General features: G+C 43.3%; 1 protein-coding gene across 2 annotated transcripts; it reads left to right on the top strand.

Annotated features, from left to right (window-relative positions):
• The first annotated feature begins 10,275 nt into the window (after positions 1-10,275).
• On the top strand, positions 10,276-15,636 carry LOC139414413 (acidic mammalian chitinase-like). 2 transcript variants are annotated; one of them, XM_071162326.1, is made up of 11 exons: positions 10,276-10,319; positions 10,795-10,827; positions 11,054-11,315; positions 11,520-11,576; positions 12,403-12,568; positions 12,772-12,896; positions 13,048-13,171; positions 14,064-14,246; positions 14,409-14,525; positions 14,725-14,857; positions 15,074-15,636. In XM_071162326.1, exons 2-11 carry the CDS (start codon positions 10,803-10,805, stop codon positions 15,319-15,321), a joined length of 1,440 nt encoding a protein of 479 aa, XP_071018427.1. In that variant the 5' UTR covers positions 10,276-10,319; positions 10,795-10,802; the 3' UTR covers positions 15,322-15,636. The 2 variants fall into 2 exon arrangements, with proteins under 2 accessions (XP_071018427.1, XP_071018426.1); XM_071162325.1 differs by lacking the exon at positions 10,276-10,319 and having other exon boundaries at positions 10,774-10,827.
• The last annotated feature ends 5,156 nt before the right edge of the window (positions 15,637-20,792 follow it).

Here is a 20,792-nt window from a genome sequence, read left to right as displayed (position 1 = left end):
TGACACCTTCCCGCCAGGATGTCCTGACCGGATGCCCATATTTGGGCATGTACGCGTCATCTGAACATAGGGTCATAAATCAAACGTTTGACGCTCGCCGTCTACTTTATTCTCTCTAGTGTGTTCCAGTTCCTGTCATTATCCAGCAATTTTGAATAGCCATTGATGAGGATTGGGACAACATTCCAAAGGCCACTATCAACAGCCTCATGAACTCTATGCGAACGAGATGTGTCACGCTGCATGAGGTAAATGGTGGTCACACCAGATATTGACTGGTTTTCTGATCCACTTCCCTACCATTTTTTAAGGTATCTGTTACCAACAGATGCATATCTGTATTCCTAGTCATGTGAAATTTATAGATTAGGGCCTGATTACTTTATTTCAATTGACTGATTTCCTTATATTAACTGTAACTCAGTAAAATATTTTAAACTGTTGCATGTTGCGTTTACACAGTATTTTTGTTCAGTAATGATTTTAAGAAAAAATGTGACTTACATGATTGATTTGAACTGCCATTGCTGTCACTGACTGAACCCTAAAAGTCAAGGTTTGAAAAAAAGAAACAAATGCATAGCTATACCATATTTCATGAGGACAGTTTAGATAATGCTTTATTACTTACAGATAGACAGTTTATTAAATGTTGTTGAAGACATTGCACCACTAGTATCTATTACTGTAATCAGTAGACTCAGAAGTACCCAGATAGCAACAAGCAGGCAGCAGGAAGGCGGCCCTCCAAAGTGATTGCGCATTGGCGAGACAGCCAAGATGCTCGGTGGCCTCACCGGTGAGGTGCTTGCGATTGGCTGCTTTAGTCACATGACAGACGTGCTCCTGCTGCTGACATGCCGTTTTCCTCACACACACCAACTGCCCTTTTCCTGACCTGCGACACTACAGCTGCCAGTCAAAGGGCAAGCTGCTTTTTTTCAGTGTCAAATCAGCAGCATGCCTGCTCCCTGGTCACATTTATTTTTATATACACGTAACTGACAAAATAATGGAAACATGAGTAAAGGGGGGATACAAAGTATATTGAAAGCAGGTTCTTCCACACGGGTCTGGTTCCTGAGTTAATTCATCAATTACCATCCCATCATGCTTAGGGTCATGTATAAAAATGCTGGGCAATCCATTATTTTGGCTACCATGGCAATGCCCCCATCGGATGACAATATCCCCATCCACAGGGCGTGAGTGGTCACTGAAAGATTTGATGAGCATGAAAACAATGTTAACCATATGCCATGGTCGTCCGAGTCATCAGATCTCATCCAAATTGTACATTTATGGGAGATTATGGAGCGGCGACTGAGACAGCGTTTTTCACCACCATCAACAAAACAAAAATTGCTGGAATTTCTTGTAGAAGAATGATGTTGCGAACAATTCATAATTTTTCAAGCACTCATTTTTGTGACTGAACAGTCATGATCGTTTTTCCGAGTGACTTGTTCACTTTAGTCGATAGCTTGACCAGCTGGGCGCAATGATTTCTACAGCAGGGTTAATACACGCTCCTCTGGCTCAGCTGCTTCGGACAAGTCTATCATGTTTGTGCAGAAACAATAGATCATGCATAGAGAAGAAAAATGCATGTATATTGTTTGAAGCACATTTTAATAAGTCTCAGCCACAGATAACATCTCCAATAAGCTCCCTATGGTGAATGAGGGGCTTGCAGAATCATGATTTATTCTAGATTTTAGTTCATCGTTCGCAGGTGGGTCCTGTGTGCTCTGGGCATTACTGAATCAAGTTAGTCGAAAGATTCATTCCTCTTACTGAACGAGTTGAAAAGTCAGTAAAAGAGTCCAACTTCCCATCACTACTATTAAGACACTTTATTTTGGTGTTTCCTTTATTTTGGCAGTTACCTGTATGTATTATATATTTATAGATTTTTAGTTTAGCGGTCCTCTGAGTAGGGGCTACCTGCCTTTTCGCACTGTACATCAGACTCAGTCATTTGCTATTATCATGTCACACCTTGCGATGTTTATATAATTATAGTTGATAAAAGTATTGAAGAACTGGAAGTTAGCACAGCATGAATATGTGAAAGTTGGTTTGGTGTCTTTAGCTTGAACGGGTCAAGAGTTACTGTTAGTGAGTTAATTTATGCAAATGTGTAAAGTTATAATTGATAAAGATCTTTAAGAATTTGAAGTTAGCATAGCATGATTGTTTTTTCAAGTTGGTTTTATAGCTTATTTGGCCAAGGATTAGGACTATTTTAAATAGCTACCATTGTATTACTGTGGTTGTATTTCAAACCCATGTTAAAGTATGCAAATTTAAAATGGTTATAATTCAAAAATGTTAAATATTATAAAACATCTGAATGCAGGCTGTTTAAGTTGGGTAACACTGAGCATCTCAACATTAGCCTTGCGTTGATAGCTTAAACTGTATAAGAGCAGTGGAGAATCAAAAATGCTTCCCATTCAAGCTTGTGGACCTTTTATTAACATTTAAAATGCTTACTGTTCAAAATGTAATACAAATTATAAACACAAGCAATCTAAGTTGGGTCAGTCTGAACATCTCAACGTTGGTTTGGAGTTGATAGCTTAAATGGTGTAGGAGGAGATACATACCCCAAATTTCCAAAATGTCCCTATGTAAGTCTAAGGTACTTTTATTGTAATTCAAATGCATTGGGAGCTCATTTAGGGAGCATCAGATGACACTATATTTACTACAAAATATTGTTGTAGTACAAAAAGTATAAATAATATTAAAACAATTTTCTCAAGCAATCTAAGTTGGGTCAGTCTGCACATTTGGACGTTGTTTAAGCACTAGAGCGAGCAATTAATAATAATAATAATATGAGCAAGTAAGAAATCTAGAATTGTATATGCATACCTAATAAAGACTGAAATAACTTGGTTGGATGAGTGTCCACCCCCCTTGTAATAGCAATCCTAAATTAGCTCAGGAGTAATAACCTTCAAAATCACACACCAAGTAAATTGGCCTCCACCTGTGTTAAATTGTAGTGATTCGCATAATTTCAGGATACAATTAATTTTTTATTTTTTTATTTCACCTTTATTTAAAACTTGTTTGGGATAGGGGGTAGCATTTTCACTTTTGGATTAAATGCGTGCCCAGAGTAAACTGCCTCCTACTCAGTCCCAGATGCTAATATATGCATATTATTAGTAGTCTTCATCATTGAGCTAACAGTACCCTGGGAGGACTCAGTAGATGAGGCTTATGAGCGAAAACATCTGCGCTATGCCGATCTAGCTGCTGAAGCTCGGCATCATGGCTGGAACACAGAAGTCCGACCAGTGGAGGTGGGCTGCAGAGGTTTTGTGGCAACATCTACAACCAGACTGCTTAGAGACCTGGGAATTAAGGGCCAGAACCAGCGTTCGGCAATCAAAGCTGTATCGGAGGTGGCAGAAGGCAGCAGTCAGTGGCTCTGGATGAAGAGGAAAGACCCCAGCTGGGCCCCGAAGTGAGAGGGCCAGGAGGTATGCGGTCAACAATGCTTGACTCAGGGAGGAGGACGCCCCTGCCATGCATAGTCCCATGGGATGTTGGCTATCAACAACAAGGCAACTCCTATGACTAATTGGGAATGGGACGCAAGCGTAGGATTGATCACCCTGTCGCTGGCTGCCTTTGGGGAGGGTGTATAGTGTGAAAGGCCGAAACACCCTAGGAACCAAAGGTACACTACTGACGATGCGCTCCTCAAATTTCACCAGGCTCACTGTTCATGAACTTTTGGAAGTGCTTGCACAAAGGATAGTAACATCTCATCCTGTGTTCTTGGAATCTATATTATTATTAGTATTGGATAGAAAACACTCTGAAGTTTCTAAAACTGTTTGAATGATGTCTGTGATTATAACAGAACTCATATGGCAGGCGAAAACCTGAGAAAAATCCAACCAGGAAGTGGGAAATCTGAGGTTTGTAGTTTTTCAAAGCTTGGCCTACTGAATACACAGTGTCTATGGGATCAAGTTGCACTTCCTAAGGCTTCCACTAGATGTCAACCGTCTTTAGAAACTTGTTTCAGGCTTCTACTATAAAGGAGGGGGGAATGGGAGCTGAATGAGTCAGTGGTCTGGCAGAGTGTCTCAGACTCGTGAAGCGCAGTCCCTACAGAGTTAGCTTTCGTTCCAGTGCTTTTCTACAGACAATGGAATTCTCCGGTTGGAACATTATTGAAGTTTCATGTTAAAAACATCCTAAAGATTGATTCCATACATCGTTTCACATGTTTCTACGAGCTGTAACGGAACTTTTTAGAGTTTTTGTCTGGACGTAGCCTCATGAAGATGGATTACTGGGCTGAACACACTAACAAGTGGCTATTTGGACATAAATGATGGACTTTATGGAACAAATCAGTCATTTATTGTTGAAATTGGATTCCTGGGAGTGCATTCTGATATAGATCATCAAAGGTAAGTGAATATTTATAATGTTAATTCTAACTTCGGTTGACTCCAACATGGCAGATATTTATTTGGCTGGATTGGGCTCTGAGCGCCAGATTATGCTTTTTCCGTTAAAAAAAATTGAAATCTGACAGCGGTTGCATTAAGGGGATTTGGGATTTGATATGGCTATCTGCAAAATCACAGGATGTTTTGGAATCAAAACATTACTGCATGTAACACGCCAATGTAAACAGAGATTTTGGATATAAATATGGTCATTATCGAACAAAACATACATGTATTGTGTCACATGATGTCCTATGAGTGTCATCTGATGAAGATCATCAAAGGTTAGTGATTCATTTTATCTCTATTTCTGCTTTTTGGGACTCCTGTCTTTGGCTGGAAAAATGGCTGTGTGTTTTTGTGACTTGGCTCTGACCTAACATAATCATTTGTTGTGCTTTCACTGTAAAGCCTTTTTGAAATCGGACACAATTGGTAGAATTACAAGAAGTTTATCTTTAATTTGCTGTATTGGACTTGTTAATGTGTGACAGTTACATGTTTCAAAAAAAAATATTTGAATTTCGTGCACTGCCTTTTCAGCAGAATGTTGTCGAGGGGTTCCGCTAGTGTAACGCCTGCGCTAGAAAGGTTAACCAGGTAGGCTAGTTGAGAACAAGTTCTCATTTACAACTGTGACCTTGAAACAGTTCCTAACGGTTCCCTTTGCTGGGTAGTTAATTGAAAAGCAAACACTCAACCATGAGCACCAAGGAGCTTGTAAAATAATTCAGGGACAAAGTTGTGGAAAGGTACAGCACAGTAGCCTGAGTACCAATCTCTTAGCTAACATTCCACTCCTTGTCATTGTCAAAGAGTCTAGCCTTTCGGCAAGCTCAACGTTCAATATGCAGCTGGATTTACGGCGCAGTAGCTAATTGGTAGTGGGAAACAACATTCATATTTTCCATGTCAACGTTATGGAACATGGCGTGCACATCACAAATTTGGCGCAATATAGAATTTTAAGAACAACTATACAATACCGTCATGACCTGCTGCAGTAATTCCCTTGTGAGAAGGCAGTGTCAATGCAAGTACATGTTGTTCAAAGTGACTAGAGAGGACTCGGTAATGAGAGAGAAATAATGATATGGCAAATATTCGCCCTACAAGATTCAATCGAGCTGCGTTTTCTTCAGTTGCATCACATTAATGAGAGGAAAGAAATGCAAAACTGGCACCTGTCATCATTCCTCACATCATGACTTGCTTACACATTTTTACAAGACAGGCCACTTTAGGAAACTTTCTGAATGGACATAGAGAGAATTAGTGAACACACACGCACACGCACGCACACGCACGCACACACACACACACACACACACACACACACACACACACACACACACACACACACACACACACACACACTAAAAGGGCCCATGAATCAAAGCCACCAACGCACCTCCAACACACACAAAACACATTTCTTCTTTCCTAAAAACGTATTCGGACTCACCTTCAATTCTTGGCTGAGGTCCATCAGAAAGTAAGCCTAGGATGTGGTATAGCATAATGTTAAAATCATTTTGCCTATCAAATTAATTTAAAAGGAACGTTTAACGGGTGAGAGAGAGACAGCTTTAGTATTACTAGAGACGTTGGTTATTATGTAATTATTATCCCAGCTTCTGCCTTATTCCAGAAGGAAGATTTCCATGGGATTCGTTTTTTCCAAACTGCCTCCCGTAATTCTTTATTTGTGCATTAAATTGAGTCTATGCCGGAAGCCTGGTGGTTTTATTCGGTAGGCGTGAAGGTAGTTCAACATCATGTCTACATGATAAAAGGCTACAATGATCACTTGCACCTGGCTGCCAATATATGTGTCCCTATAGGTCTAATATTTAAATTGAGGAAATGTGATCAAAATCATTCATTTTGAGATCCACGTTAGACATCCCTCCTAATGAAAAGGCCCCCCAGCCTGCTGATGTGAGCTGCTGGAAAGTGCACTTGATATTTGTTTATGGATGAGAAAGTGAACTTCCCATTTCCAAACAGGAGCTCAGTTGGGAATTGGATATTCTGTTTTGCAATATGTTGTCTATGTCAACAGCCGTGGTTTCATAAAATAGGACTAGGCACTATATATTTTTGAATTGCACAATTATTTAAATGAACGCATTTGGCGATGTTCAAGTTCAACTTCAAATGGCACAAAACGTGCGTCAGACAAAAAACATTTTTTGGGTTGCATAGCACAGCTGGTCACCAAAATTCACTGTAGTAGGCTAGGCCTAATATACAGGTGAAGTCGGATGTCTACATACACTTAGGTTGGAGTCAATTAAAACTAGTTTTTCAACCACTCCACAAATGTCTTGTTAACGAACTAGAGTTTTGGCAAGTCGGTTAGGACATCTACTTTGTGCATGACACAAGTCATTTTCCAACAATTGTTTAGAGACAGATTAATTCACATATATTTCACTGTTTCAGAAGTTGACATACACTAAGTTGACTGTGCCTTTAAACAGCTTGGAAAATTCCAGAAAATGATGTCATGGCTGTAGAAACTTCTGATAGGCTAATTGACATCATTTGAGTAAATTGGAGGCGTACCTGTGGATGTATTTCAAGGCCTACCTTGAAACTCAGTGCCTCTTTGCTTGACATCATGGGAAAATCGAAAAAAATCAGCCAAGACCTCAGAAAGAAAATTGTAGACCTCTACAGGTCTGGTTCATCCTTGGGAGCAATTTCCAAATGCCTGAAGGTACACCGTTCATCTGTACAAACAATAGTACGCAAGCATAAACACCATGGGACCACGCAGCCGTCATACCGCTCAGGAAGGAGACGCGTTCTGTCTCCTAGAGATGAATGTACTTTGGTGAGAACAGTGCAAATCAATCCCAGAACAACAGCAAAGGACCTTGTGAAGATGCTGGCGGAAACATGTACAAAAGTATCTATATCCACAGTAAAACGGGTCCTATATTGACATAACCTGAAAGGCCGCTCAGCAAGGAAGTAGCCACTGTTCCAAAACCGCCATAAAAAGCCAGACTACGGTTTGAAACTGCACATGGGATATTGTACTTTTTGGAGAAATGTTCTCTGGCCTGATGACATAAAAATAGAGCTGTTTGGCCATAATGACCATCATTATGTTTGGATGAAAAGGGGGAGGCTTGCAAGCCAAACAACACCAACCCAACTGTGAAGCACGGGGGTGGCATCATCATGTTGTTGGGGTGCTTTGCTGCACGAGGGACTGGTGCACGATGGACTCTCCTCTGGACCGTACCCAGACCCGGTCCCCCTGTGCGAACACCGGGGCCTCACTGCGGTGACAGTCTGTGTTCTTTTTTTGGCGCAGCACGGCCCGCTGAAGGTGAACACGGGCAGCTTCCCATGTCTCCCCCGCGCGCCTGAACCAGTCGTCCCCTGCAGGAGCCTCGGTCTGACTCTGATGCCAAGGCGCTAGAACCGGGTGGTGCCCCAGTATGCACTTGAAGGGAGGTTAATGGAGGAGTGGCGAAGCGAGTTCTGTGCCATCTCGGCCCAGGGCACGAACGCCGCCCACTCCCCCGGGCCGGTCCTGGCAATAAGACCGTAGAATTCTGCCCACATCCTGGTTTACTCTCTCCACCTGCCCATTACTCTCGGGGTGAAACACCGAGGTAAGGCTGATCGAGACCCCCAGACGTTCCATGAACGCCTTCCAGAACCTAGACGTGAACTGGGGAACTCGATCAGACACTATATACTCAGGCACCTCGTAGTGCCGGAAGACGTGTGTAAACAACGCCTCCGCAGTCTGTAGAGCCGTAAGAGACCGGACAGAGGGAGGAGATGACAGGTCTTAGAGAACCGATCCACAACGACCAGCATCGCGGTGTTACCCTGTGAGGGGGGAGATCGGTAAGAAAATCCACCGACAAAACACATGTGCATCAGAGGGCTCTGGGTGAGAATGGTGCCGGCTCACCTGGGGTGACGCCAGAGCGCCTTGCCTGCTGCCTCGATACCCAGAGGAACCAACCCGGCACCGACCGCCAGTGTGACCTCTGCGGCCACAGATGGTGCACGAGCTGGAACCCCCTCCGGTCTCCCTGCGCACTGTCCCTCCCACCTCCATGGGTATCGGAGAGGGGGTGCTGGGGGATGGAACCAACAGACCCCGATCTGAACGTCCGCGGGTAGCCAGCAGGTTATCCAGCCGGATGGACAGGTCCACCAGCTGGTCGAATATGAGGGTGGTGTCTCTGCAGGCAATTCCCGACGGACGTCCTCGCACAGACTGCAGCGATAATGGTCGATCAGGGCCCTATAGCTCCATACCGCGCCGGCAGCCAGGGTCCAAAACTCCAGGGCGAACTCCTGGGCGCTCCTCGTCCCCTGCCTCAGATGGAAAAGGCTTTCACCCGCCGCTCTACCCTCAGGTGGGAGGTCGAAGACTGCCTGGAAGCGGTGGGTGAACTCCTCAAACTGGTCCAACACCTCATCTCCCTCTCTCCACACGGCATTGGCCCACTCCAGGGCTTTCCCGGTGAGGCACGAGACGTGGGCGGACACCCTCTCACGGCCCGAAGGAGCCGGGTGGATGGTTGCCAGGTATAAGTCTAGCTGCAACAGGAACACTTGGCAGTTCGCAGCCGTCCCATCGTATTCCTGGGGAAGGGAGAGACCAGGAGAAGGAGGGGCGCATAGTGGAGACCCTGGTTGTGCTGGAGGAGGGACTGATAGAACTCCCTGTCTCTCCCAGCGGTCCATTGTCTGGACAACGCGGTCCATGGCGGTGCCAAGATGGTGAAGCATTGCTACGTGCTCCCGGACGCGCATCCTCCACCCCTATACCCAGGGTACCTGCTCCTGCTGACTCCATATAGTTGGTCCGGAATTCTGTAATGGGTCCGTACAGGCGGCAGAGAAGTCAGGCGCAGGAGAGCAAAAACTGTGTTTACAACGGAGCAGTTTAATAATAAATGCCACCGGAATCAGAACAAACAATCAATGGATACAAAACCCGTCGCACACCAGATAAACGTGCACATGCACTTACTACAAACAATTCCGGACAAGGACATGGGGGGAACAGGGGGTTAAATACACAACGTAATGATGGAATTGAAACCAGGTGTGTGGAAAGACAAGACAAAACAAATGGAAAATAAAAGTGGATCGATGATGGCTAGATGGCCGGCGACGCCGACCGCCGCTCGAACAAGGAGAGGAACCAACTTTGGCGGAAGTCGTGACATGCATAGCAGTGTCAAAGATAACTGTTTCACACATATTAAAATGTTCTCTAGAGTTGCTTAAAAGAAAGTAATCATATTTCTCCACTTCTGTTCCAGAGACAAAATTAACATGTGTTATATAATTTTACTGCAACAAATGCATAAGTCTGCAATAATTCATCTTTTATTAGGCTACATGTGAGAGGTTATAGGACTACGGTCAGTGTCCAGATTTCAGTTACCATTCCTTTTAAGCCATATAAACTTAAATTAGGAATATTTTGTTATTCATGGTTACAGGTATACTCGTGAGAGTATGAGCTACTATCCGGAATACTGTTCACGTGTAAACGTGGCCAATGACACAGCAACATTTGAAAAAAAGTTCAAGGCGGTGTACTTTCTATAGGCACTGTGTCTTATCTGTCTTGTTTTGCATTTCTCAGCTGAGTACTGTGCATTACCTGGCACGACCCTGTCATAAATACATCTCCACCCAGTCCAGACCATTCTGTAGTTATCTTATCTGATGTATTGCAATCATTTTATCAACCCCCTCCCATTTGATCACATAAACTATATAAAAGGACAAACGAAACTTCTCATCACTGGTTCTTTCATCGTTGAAATTCCCAAGGTAAGCTTGGAAGGAAACTCTGAGTGCTGACAGTTTATTCCGTCATATTTTGACCAATGATTCATTGTGTAATTGGATGAAAAAACCTTTGACGTTAGCTGCTATTTTGTTTTAGTTGCTAGACACTGTTGCTTTTAATTCTATTGCTAAATTAGTTTTCTAAAGATTCTAAGTATCTAAATGTATTAAGGAGAGTCCGTGAATGAACACATTTAATGGTATAATTTCAATAGTGTAGGACATGTTGTTTAGGACAGTACCATGCACAGTACAGTTTGTCAGGTTTATTTATTTAATGGGGAGATAAATATTAGTTGTGGGTAGTTTATTGTTGTGATGTAGTGGGCAGGTACATGTTTGACACCTTGCATCAGTTCCATGCTGGCATAACCCACTGTAAATACCAACTGTAATCATTAATATCAGATTCAAGATTTATTGATTAATCTCTCTCTCTCTCTCTTGTATCAAACAGAAGTTAAGATGTCTAAGCTGACAATCTTAGCAGGTGATAACATACAACTCATCCACTACGACTCCATAGTTTACATCAGGCACAATCACTGCCTTCTGTCGTCTAATAAAAGGATATGCTTTGACAAATGTTTTTTGGCAATTTACAAAGTGCAGTTTTGAAAGGCAAAGCAAATGCCTATCACATCAGTGCAGATAAAAGTTATTCTCATGAGTTACTCATGTATGAACCTCAGATTTTTCTCTCTCTCTTTCTCTAGGCTTGTGCCTGGTGCTGTGCCAGTTGGGTGCTTCCACCTCAGTGTCCACAACAGCTGCAGCCTCTCCCAAGATGGTGTGCTACTTCACCAATTGGTCTCAATACAGACCAGACAAAGGGAAGTACAAGCCCGAGAACGTGGACCCCCACCTGTGCACTCACCTGATCTACGCTTTCTCCATCATCAACAGCCGCAACGAGCTGGTCACATACGAGTGGAATGATGACGTCCTCTACAGGTCTTTCAACGCCTTGAAGACCAAGTAAGTGGCTCGCTTCACAACTTATTAGTGTTGGTGTTGAATGAGAAACTTAGTTTCCCAATTGTCCAGGATATTTCATTGTTGTTGTTATTCATTTCACTGAACTGGAGCTAGTTTTTAGCAGCCACTTAGATTTTTCAATCTACTTATATCCAAAATCGCTGAATAATCTCAAACCCGCCTTTCTTTGCCGTCTCTCTGCAGGAACCCTCATCTTAAGACTCTGCTGGCTGTCGGAGGATGGAACTTCGGTTCTTCCCAGTAAGTACCTTCCTTAGTCATGCCACAGGGCTATGAAACACACCATACATTTGGCTTAAACAACCAGACTTGGGTTTAGAGTACATCTTCAACTGTACCTACAGTATCGTAGTGTTTGGCGGAAAGGGCGGCAAGCCGAAGGGTTGCTAGTTCGAATCCCTGAGCCAACAAGATTCAATATCTCTCGATGTGCCCTTGGGCAAGGCACTTATCCCTAATTGCACCAGGATTACTGTTAATAATGGCAGACCCTGGCTGTGACCCCACTCCCTGAGGTTGTTTCAAGAAGAGTTGGGATATGCAAAAAACACATTTCCAATTCACACATACATATTAATAGAATTTAGGTTGTCTGGGTGTATGTTAACTATACTAGGGGACCTGAAATCACACAACGATCATGTTTTACAAGCAAAGTGAAGATACGATGCTGTTCAAAGTGCTTTTGACAAAGGACAATGCCACACGTTTGTGTTGTCAAGATTACTTTCATCATGACTATCAGTACTATATGACTACTGATATCTGTACTAATTTACTTGTAGCACACTTTAGCATCCATAGTGTATTATATTAAGGCATTGTGATAAAACCTTGATCTTCTCTCAGGTGTTCCATCATGGTGTTCTAGTAGAAAACTGAGTTAACCCAGAACGAAAATCTCACCTAGTTCTGTCAGATGCTCGATTTATGTTTACGTACTTGGTCCATGAGAAATTAGCTAGTAGTATATCTGTGGAAGTAGAACAGTAGTAGGTTGTATTTAGAAACCACATGGTGTATTGTAATACACAGCCTTATGACAAAACTTTCTTCCTCACCTCAGGTTCTCCATCATGGTGAGCAATGCTGCCAACCGTAATACATTCATCCAGTCATCCATCAGCTTCCTGAGGACTCATGGCTTTGACGGGCTGGACCTGGACTGGGAGTACCCTGGAGCCCGAGGGAGCCCTCCAGAGGACAAGAAGAGGTTCACTCTTTTGTGCCAGGTGGGTGTGGCACCTCCACTACAGTTATTAGTCAATGGAAACAATGTAGATAATGGTTTGGATTTATTAGTGCTTTACCAAGCATCCAAAGAGCTTTACAAAAACTGAGTGCAACACATTCATATATTTTCCCATAATACATCTTTACCGTGTATCTCCAACCCTTTCTGACCCATGATGCTTTGTGTATGTACGTTTTACAGGAGCTTGTGGCTGCCTACGCAGCTGAGGCCAAGTCCACCGGCAATGCCCAGCTCATGCTGACTGCTGCCGTGTCCGCTGGAAAGGGAACCATCGACGCTGGATATGAGATTGCTGAGATCGCCAAGTGAGTCTAGAGGCCATTTTTAACATGAATGTTTCCAGCATTGTTCCATCAGTTTTTATAGTGAGCTCTGGATCTTTAGAAACAACTTCCAGGTGCCATTTCTGATCTAAATAGTTAGAGTTTATGTGTCTGCTTGTGTGTGTATCTCCAGGTCTCTAGACTTCATCAACGTGATGACCTATGACTTCCACGGAACTTGGGAGCAATTCACTGGACACAACAGCCCACTCTACCGTGGTGCTCATGACACGGGAGACCTTATCTTCTTCAACACTGTAAGGAAAGATTCCACACAAACTGACATAATGTTTAGCAGTGTGTATAATGATATAATGATATATTTTGTAGTGACTAAACCTGTAGAAGGAAGAGAATAGTAAGTTCAAAACCCTTCTCATTCCAACCATCTTCATGAAGACAAATTGGTTTCATACATCATACAGCTTTACTGATGATATTGACTTATTATGGTATAATTATGAGATTTGCACCATAGTGCCACTTCACCATTGAGTGTTATTCTACAACAGGGATGGGACATTGCGGCCCCCATTATTTATGTTTTTTTTTTGGGGGGGGGGGGGGGGGGGGGGGGGGGGACTCAGTCAGGGTCTTAGAATACACAAGGTGCAATTTTGAAGTTTGGTTGTGCATCAGCAATCCTTTAATTAGCCCATGTCAGCTACATTTGTTATAGATTGGTAAATTAGTCTAGTGGCCAGCTATCTAAACTTGTAGTAATCATGGTTGAATTACCGACCGGGGTGGGGCCCAGTGATCATCAGTTATCACATTAAACACTGCAGACATTTGCCTCCACCTTTTTTGGAAAATGTGTAAAATTGCAGGAAATTAGCTGTAAAACTTCACTTCTTCATCTCCACCCCATGGCAAGATGAGCAGAATTGCAGGATTTTTTTTCTCTTTGCTGTCACGGGGGGGACTAAAATGTTCGCAAGGTGGCGGGGTATGGATGTGAGTACGCAGACCCACGAGCCACTGCGGCCCCTAATGATGAGTTCCGTTTTTTTGTGGCCCCCACCTCCATCAAATTTACCCATCCCTGTTCAACAACAGTAAAGGCCCTAGCACTGCTGAGGTAGTTGCTATATTTATCACCTCTCTCCCCATCCCCCCCATCCCTCCACCCCTCTCTTCCTCTCTCAGGACTATGCCATGAAGTACTGGAGAGACAATGGCACCCCAGTGGAGAAGCTGAACATGGGCTTTGCCTCCTATGGTCGTACCTTCCGCCTTACATCATCTGACACCAGTGTTGGAGCACCAGCTAGTGGCCCCGCCTCTGCCGGGCCCTATACCCGCGAGGCCGGCTTCTGGGCATACTATGAGGTGAAAGCTGGGGGCCAAAACATTCATACACTCAGGACCAAAATGTTAAGCAAAGTTATATATTTGTTTTTCATTGTTATTTCAAGAATGCAGTACAAGAGGGTGATTTCATTTGCATGATGATTTCACAAAACAATCTCCCGTTTCATGTGTTTTGTTCAGATCTGCACCTTTGTGAAGGGCACAACAGTTGAGATGATTGCAGACCAGATGGTTCCTTATGCCTACAAGGGCAATGAGTGGGTTGGATTTGACAACAGGCAGAGCTACGAGACCAAGGTCATTTTCAATTCAACATTTACCATGATACTAATTTAGAAAAGAAGACATTCTTGCCCAGTCATTAAAGTGGTAAACAAAGTATCTGGCATGATACTTAAGCTTTGTGAAAACTTTGGTGACATAGCCTCTAAATATATACCCTTTCTCTCTCTGTCTTTGTCTCTCTACCTTTCTCTGTCCTTCTTCAATCCCACAGGTCCGCTACATGAAGGCCAACAAGTTTGGCGGGGCCTTCGTGTGGGCCCTGGATCTTGATGACTTCGCCAACCAGTTCTGCGCCGAGGGTAACCACCCTCTGCTGGGACATCTGCGCAACCTTCTTGACATTGGTAAGTCTGACGTTTCAATGAAGGAACAAACTTGACAGTCCAAAACTTAACTAAAGTGTAATCGGAAGTGAACCAAATACTGGACCAGATTATCCCACTGTGGAGGGGGCCACTATGGTAAATGCAGTCAGATTAAATAATGTCCAGACATTTCATCACCTCAGCTCTGTCCCTCATGGTAAAACCCTCTCTCCTTTTCTCTTTCCTCCCATCCAGAGCTGCCCCCTCTGCCCCCTACCACCACCCCCAAACCTGGCTCAGTCACCACCACACGCCCCACCACCACACGCCCCACCACCCACGCCCCTGGGACCGGCTTCTGCAACGGCAAGCCTGATGGCATCTACGCCAACGCAGAGGACAACAACTCCTTCTACATGTGCGCTGGTGGCATCACTAACCTCAGCAAATGTGGCAGCGGCACCGTCTTCAACGATAGCTGCAAGTGCTGTGTGTGGCCTTGAGCGTGTTGTTAGGGAGTGAATTTATGATTTGTGATTTTAATTTCAGATCCCCATTAGCTGTTGAAGAAAAAGCAGCTTTCGTTCCTGGCGTCCATTAGCATCGTTAATGCTAAAGCTAACACCAACTTTGTATTTACCAACTTCGAGTGTTACCGTCGTGAAAAAAAGGTTTTGTGGAAGAATACTTTCTGTAGACAATAGTTGAGATGCATTCAGTTGAGTATTGCATTGAGTTTAGTAGTAGTGGAAATTGGTTGATTTGAATGTGCATTTTACTTTAGAAGCATATGAATAAAACATTTTTTTCCTGCTTTATCTTGTTGTAATTTCCCTGTGTTTGACATGGTTTTTAAGACTTTTCATTCTCAGCCCTACAACATATATTACCTTGAGGCTACCTTTAACATTGCACCTTTGTATTGCGATACTTCTACAAACCCAAAGGCATTTAACTATATTTTCTCTATTCTATTTGACTATCCGTATCTTTTCCCCTTTTCTTACTGACTCCTCATCAAATGGCAGGTGAAAATATACCAGTAATACTGTAACGGTTGCCTTGGTGGAAGGAGAGGAGGACCAAAGCGCAGCGTGGTTAGTGTTCATATCTTTAATAAAATAACTGAACACTGAACAAAACAATAAACGACAAATGAACAGTCCTCTTAATTAAGGTGAATGAAAAAACACTAAACAGGAAAATAATCACCCACAAAACACAGGTGGGGAAAGGCTACCTAAGTATGATTCTCAATCAGAGACAACGAACGACACCTGCCTCTGATTGAGAACCATACCAGGCCAAACATAAAACCACAACATAGAAAAAGGAACAGACTACCCACCCCAACTCACACCCTGACCAAACTAAAACGAAGACATAATAAAGGAACTAAGGTCAGAACTTGACAGTACGCCCCCCCCCCCCCCCCACCAAAGGTGCGGACTCCGGCCACAAAACCTGAACCAATAGGGGAGGGTCTGGGTGGGCGTCTGTCCGCAGTGGCGGCTCTGGCGCGGGACGTGGACCCCACTCCACCATAGTCTTTGCCCGCTTCTTTACCCGCCTCCGTGGCACCTTTAGAACGGCGACCCTCGCCGCCGACCTCGGACTGGGGACCCTAGCAGCGAGCCCCAAATGGACGGGAGACTCCGGCAGCACCGGACAGGCGGGAGACTCTGGCTACGCTGGATTGAGGGGCGATTCCGGCGGAGCCTAACTGACGGGCGGCTCTGGCAGCTCCTGACTGATGGGCGGCTCTGGCAGCTCCTGACTGACGGGCGGCTCTGGCAGCTCCTGACTGACGTGCGGCTCTGGCAGCTCCTGACTGACGTGCGGCTCTGGCAGCTCAGGACAGACGGGCGGCTCTGGCAGCTCAGGACAGACGGGCAGCTCTGGCAGCTCAGGACAGACGGGCGGACCTGGAGGGAGGAGACGGAGAGAGAGCCTGGTGCATGGGGCTGCCACAGGACCCACCAGGCTGGGGAGACCTACAGGAGACCTAATAAAGTAAAATAAAGGAAATAAGGTCAGAACGTGACAAATGCAGTATTATTATTACTGGGGTTTAGTAATACAAAAAAACATAGAAATCACAACACAGGAGCCTATTTTGCTACTGGCACAAGACAATGTGAAAGGGGAGTGAAAACATGTGGAAAACACATTTAACTTAAATAGAAGGGTGTTCAAATACACATCCACTATCTTGGGAATGGGGCTGCAAATTAGATATAGTACAAAACAAATGTTGAAATTCCTCATATAATAAAACATTAATGAAAAACATCCCACAGAGATTATTATTTTTTTAAACCACTCCCGTCTCTCAACACACATTTACACAGCAATTTAGCACAAAACACAAAAGAAAACCTTAATAAATAAATAAATGGCAGCGTAATATTCCGCAGTTCACAAAAAATGTTGGCCTGACAGACACCATGACATTGTAGTAGGTCAGGTTTCTCTGTATAGGACAGTATAGGAACACCAGCCAGTAGCTGGGTGAGGAGCAGTCGGGCTGACAGCATAGTCCAGTAGCCATAGGCTTGATCTAAGGAAGTGACATGGGGATTACAAGGATCCTGCCACCCAACAAAATGCAGGGTTTGCAGTGGCGTATATTCATAGATGTTGAGGGAGGTAAAGGCTTCATCCACCAAAATCAAAACCAAGATAATAATAAAAAAAATATACACAACAATATATCTTTCATCTCTCTGTGTTTCATAATTTTCCTTCAATTCACAAGAGGCTGAATGTATCTCACTGGAAAAAGCATCCGAGTGAGTGAAACAGCACCCCTCTGTCTCTGTATGTGTATGCCATCTATCTGATGATGTCTGGTCAAAAAGAGTATGACAATATTGTCAGTCGTAGCATTGAATGCAAGGTAAGCCAGTAACCATTTGGTCTCCCTTGATAAAAAAAAAGTATAAAATAATAGCCAATCAGCGTTGAGCTAAACTGAGTGAGCTCAACTGTGAATGGGAAGCCAGTTTGGATTTGGCTTCACCTCAGTCCCATCACATCGAGAGCAAAACGTTTTTGACAGAAAATAACTTAAATTGTTACGTCTCGTTGTGTTGTTGTCCTCCGATGGCTAACTAGCTAGCTAAAATTGGTTTTACTTAATTCTCCATAATGGCCAATGATTTCAAATGCGATTCTGATCCAACTATAAATTCACACATTGGCCCGAGAGGATGGAAGTTCAGTATGGAGCTAGATGTAGTAGGCTAATCTTAATGAAAGGAAGTTAGGGTAGCGAGCATGAGGAGCATGAGGACAGATGCAGAGCCTCGGTCTGATGCCATTAAAAGGTAATCTACCACCTTCACAAGTGCAGTCTCAGTGCTATGATGGGGTCTAAAACCAGACTGAAGCATTTCGTATACATTGTTTGGCTTCGGGAAGGCAGTGAGTTGCTGCGCAACAACCTTTTCTACATTTTTTGAGAGGAATGGAAGATTCGATATAGGCCGATAGTTTTTTATATTTTCTGGGTCAAGGTTTGGCTTTTTCAAGAGAGGCTTTATTACTGCCACTTTTAGTGAGTTTGGTACACATTCGGTGGATAGAGAGCCGTTTATTATGTTCAACATAGGAGGGCCAAGCACAAGAAGCAGCTCTTACAGTAGTTTAGTTGGAATAGGGTCCAGTATGAAGCTTGAAGGTTTAGAGGCCATGATTATTTTCATCATTGTGTCAAGAGATAAAGTACTAAAACACTTGAGTGTCTCTCTTGATCCTAGGTCCTGGCAGAGTTGTGCAGACTCAGGACAACTGAGCTTTGAAGGAATACGCAGATTTAAAGAGGAGTCCATAATTTGCTTTCTAATAATCATGATCCTTTCCTCAAAGAAGTTCATGAATGTATTACTGCTGAAGTGAAAGCCATCCTCACTTGGGAAAAGCTGCTTTTTAGTTAGCTTTGCGACAGTATCAAAAATAAATTTCAGATTGTTCTTATTTTCCTCAATTAAGTTGGAAAAATAGGATGATCGAGCAGCAGTGAGGGCTCTTCGATACTGCACGGTACTGTCTTTCCAAGCTAGTCGGAAGACAAGTTTGGTGTGGCATGAACAGTTTGGTGTTAAATGAACTCTGCTCCTCTTGCTCTCCTCACCAGTCCTTTGATGAAGACGTCCACTCAGCCCAAGGCTCGGCGGCCCACCGTTAGCTCCTCCGCCATGGACGAATTTGACGAACTGATGATCGAGTTCACAGATGACCGCCTGGAAGAAGACTTGGAGCTGGACCCTGGCAAGGGAGAGGACGACTACCTGCTGGAGCTGTCTGAGATGATTGACAGTTAAACTTGTCTACCAGTTAACCCAATCACGACCCCTGGCCGACCCTTGACCTTGAGTAACGCTTATGTTCCTGTCACCTGATACCTTATACCCCATTCACTACCCCTGACTGACCCTTGACCTAGAGTAACTCCTACATTCATCACCACCAATAGAATTTCACCACCGGAACTAATCAAAAACCATCAGTCAACCACCTGAACTAACACCAGTTGAACTTTAACCTACTACCAGACAAACTTGCAGGGCATCAATGTTACTGAAGATCCCCAAACACCTTCACCATCTCTCAGCAAATTTCATGGTAGTAGACTGGTTGCTCGCTCCAACATGTTAGAGGGGACTTATGTTAATTAAAGAAAACATTTTTACATGGTATTGTTTTTACTCTTTACTATTTCATTCATGGTTGTTACCCTTTGTCCTGGGAAAACGATCCTTTATGTATTTTAATTTCTGTACCTTTTTGATTATTTGACACTAGTGGTGATATACTTGTCTAAGGGTTTTATTTTTTATTTCCTTTTTTTGTCTCGAAAGATAACATGGAAAAAGCAAACAATTTGTCACCCATGGTTGTTCAATCATGTATCATTGTTTGTTGCAGAAAGACTGAATCTGTGTATGCTTAGAAGACTGATTTAAATGGAAGAGCTACAATAACTAACTGGTCTAGCAGGGTGTCACAGACTGCTACTGCAATTACAATAGTTAGCCTGCTCCTGCGTTTGCCTTGAGCTCATGTCTACTGTCAGACTGACGCTCCAAAAATCATGTACAAAGTTTTGTTCACCTCAAGTTCTGAACTGATTCAACGGTAAATGTAAAGTGGTTGTGGGAACTTTGAGTTAGCTATATTTGAGATGAACTAAATGGAAATATGGGTTGAAGTATGAAGTGAATGTTTAATGTTTTAATGTTTAAAAGTAAGATTTGTTTTTCAGTTTTGTTTTCAGTTTTGTATTACAGAAGTTAACTCTGAAACAAGTCCCTTTTTTAAATACAACTACCATGTTCCTCTAGTTTCACCTACCTATTTTCCCTATTGTACGTTGGTCAACACGTGTTTGGATTAAACACCATTTTGGACAATGTTTTAAACCTACCCAATTATTTGACACAGTTGAATATGAAACATTACATACCGTTTAACATCCAATCCGCTCTGTGTTCAACCTTTTGTTACAAATAGTGTTTTCTAATCTTAAAATGTGAAAAAGCAGCTTCTCAGGGACTCTGAATCTGCTGTCTGACTTTGAACCTATTTATAATGTTCATACGCCATGTCTGAATTCAACTGACACTTTCCACTGCTAGCATGTGACAACTGGCCTTAGTGGTCAGAGTACCAGTTGGTCCTGTCCCATGTCAACTGTGATCAGATATCTGCTGATCAGAGTTGTATGATCTTGGATGATGAGCCTGTTGGTTGTGTATCTGTACCTGCTTGAGGGTGTTCCTATGTAAATGTCTAAAGGGTGTTGTACATAATAAAAAGGCTTTCATGACAAGTTGCGATTCCTCAGTCTCGAGGACTTTTTTTATTTCACCTTTATTTAACCAGGTAGGCTAGTTGAACAAGTTCTCATTTACAACTGCGACCTGGTCAAGATAAAGCAAAGCAGTGCAACACAAACCACAACACAGTTACA

This window comes from Oncorhynchus clarkii, chromosome 7, assembly GCF_045791955.1.
Source record: "Oncorhynchus clarkii lewisi isolate Uvic-CL-2024 chromosome 7, UVic_Ocla_1.0, whole genome shotgun sequence".
Classification (NCBI taxonomy): domain Eukaryota; kingdom Metazoa; phylum Chordata; class Actinopteri; order Salmoniformes; family Salmonidae; genus Oncorhynchus; species Oncorhynchus clarkii.
Note: the sequence above shows the minus strand (reverse complement) of the source record. Positions and strands in the feature narration are given on the sequence as shown.

Bases quoted from the DNA above. Each gene is read 5' to 3' on its own strand.
- LOC139414413 (XM_071162326.1), top strand. From the start codon at position 10,803: ATGTCTAAGCTGACAATCTTAGCAG. The intron at 10,828-11,053 runs GTGATAACATAC...CTCTTTCTCTAG, and splicing joins TAAGCTGACAATCTTAGCAG to GCTTGTGCCTGGTGCTGTGC. The intron at 13,172-14,063 runs GTAAGGAAAGAT...TTCCTCTCTCAG, and splicing joins ACCTTATCTTCTTCAACACT to GACTATGCCATGAAGTACTG.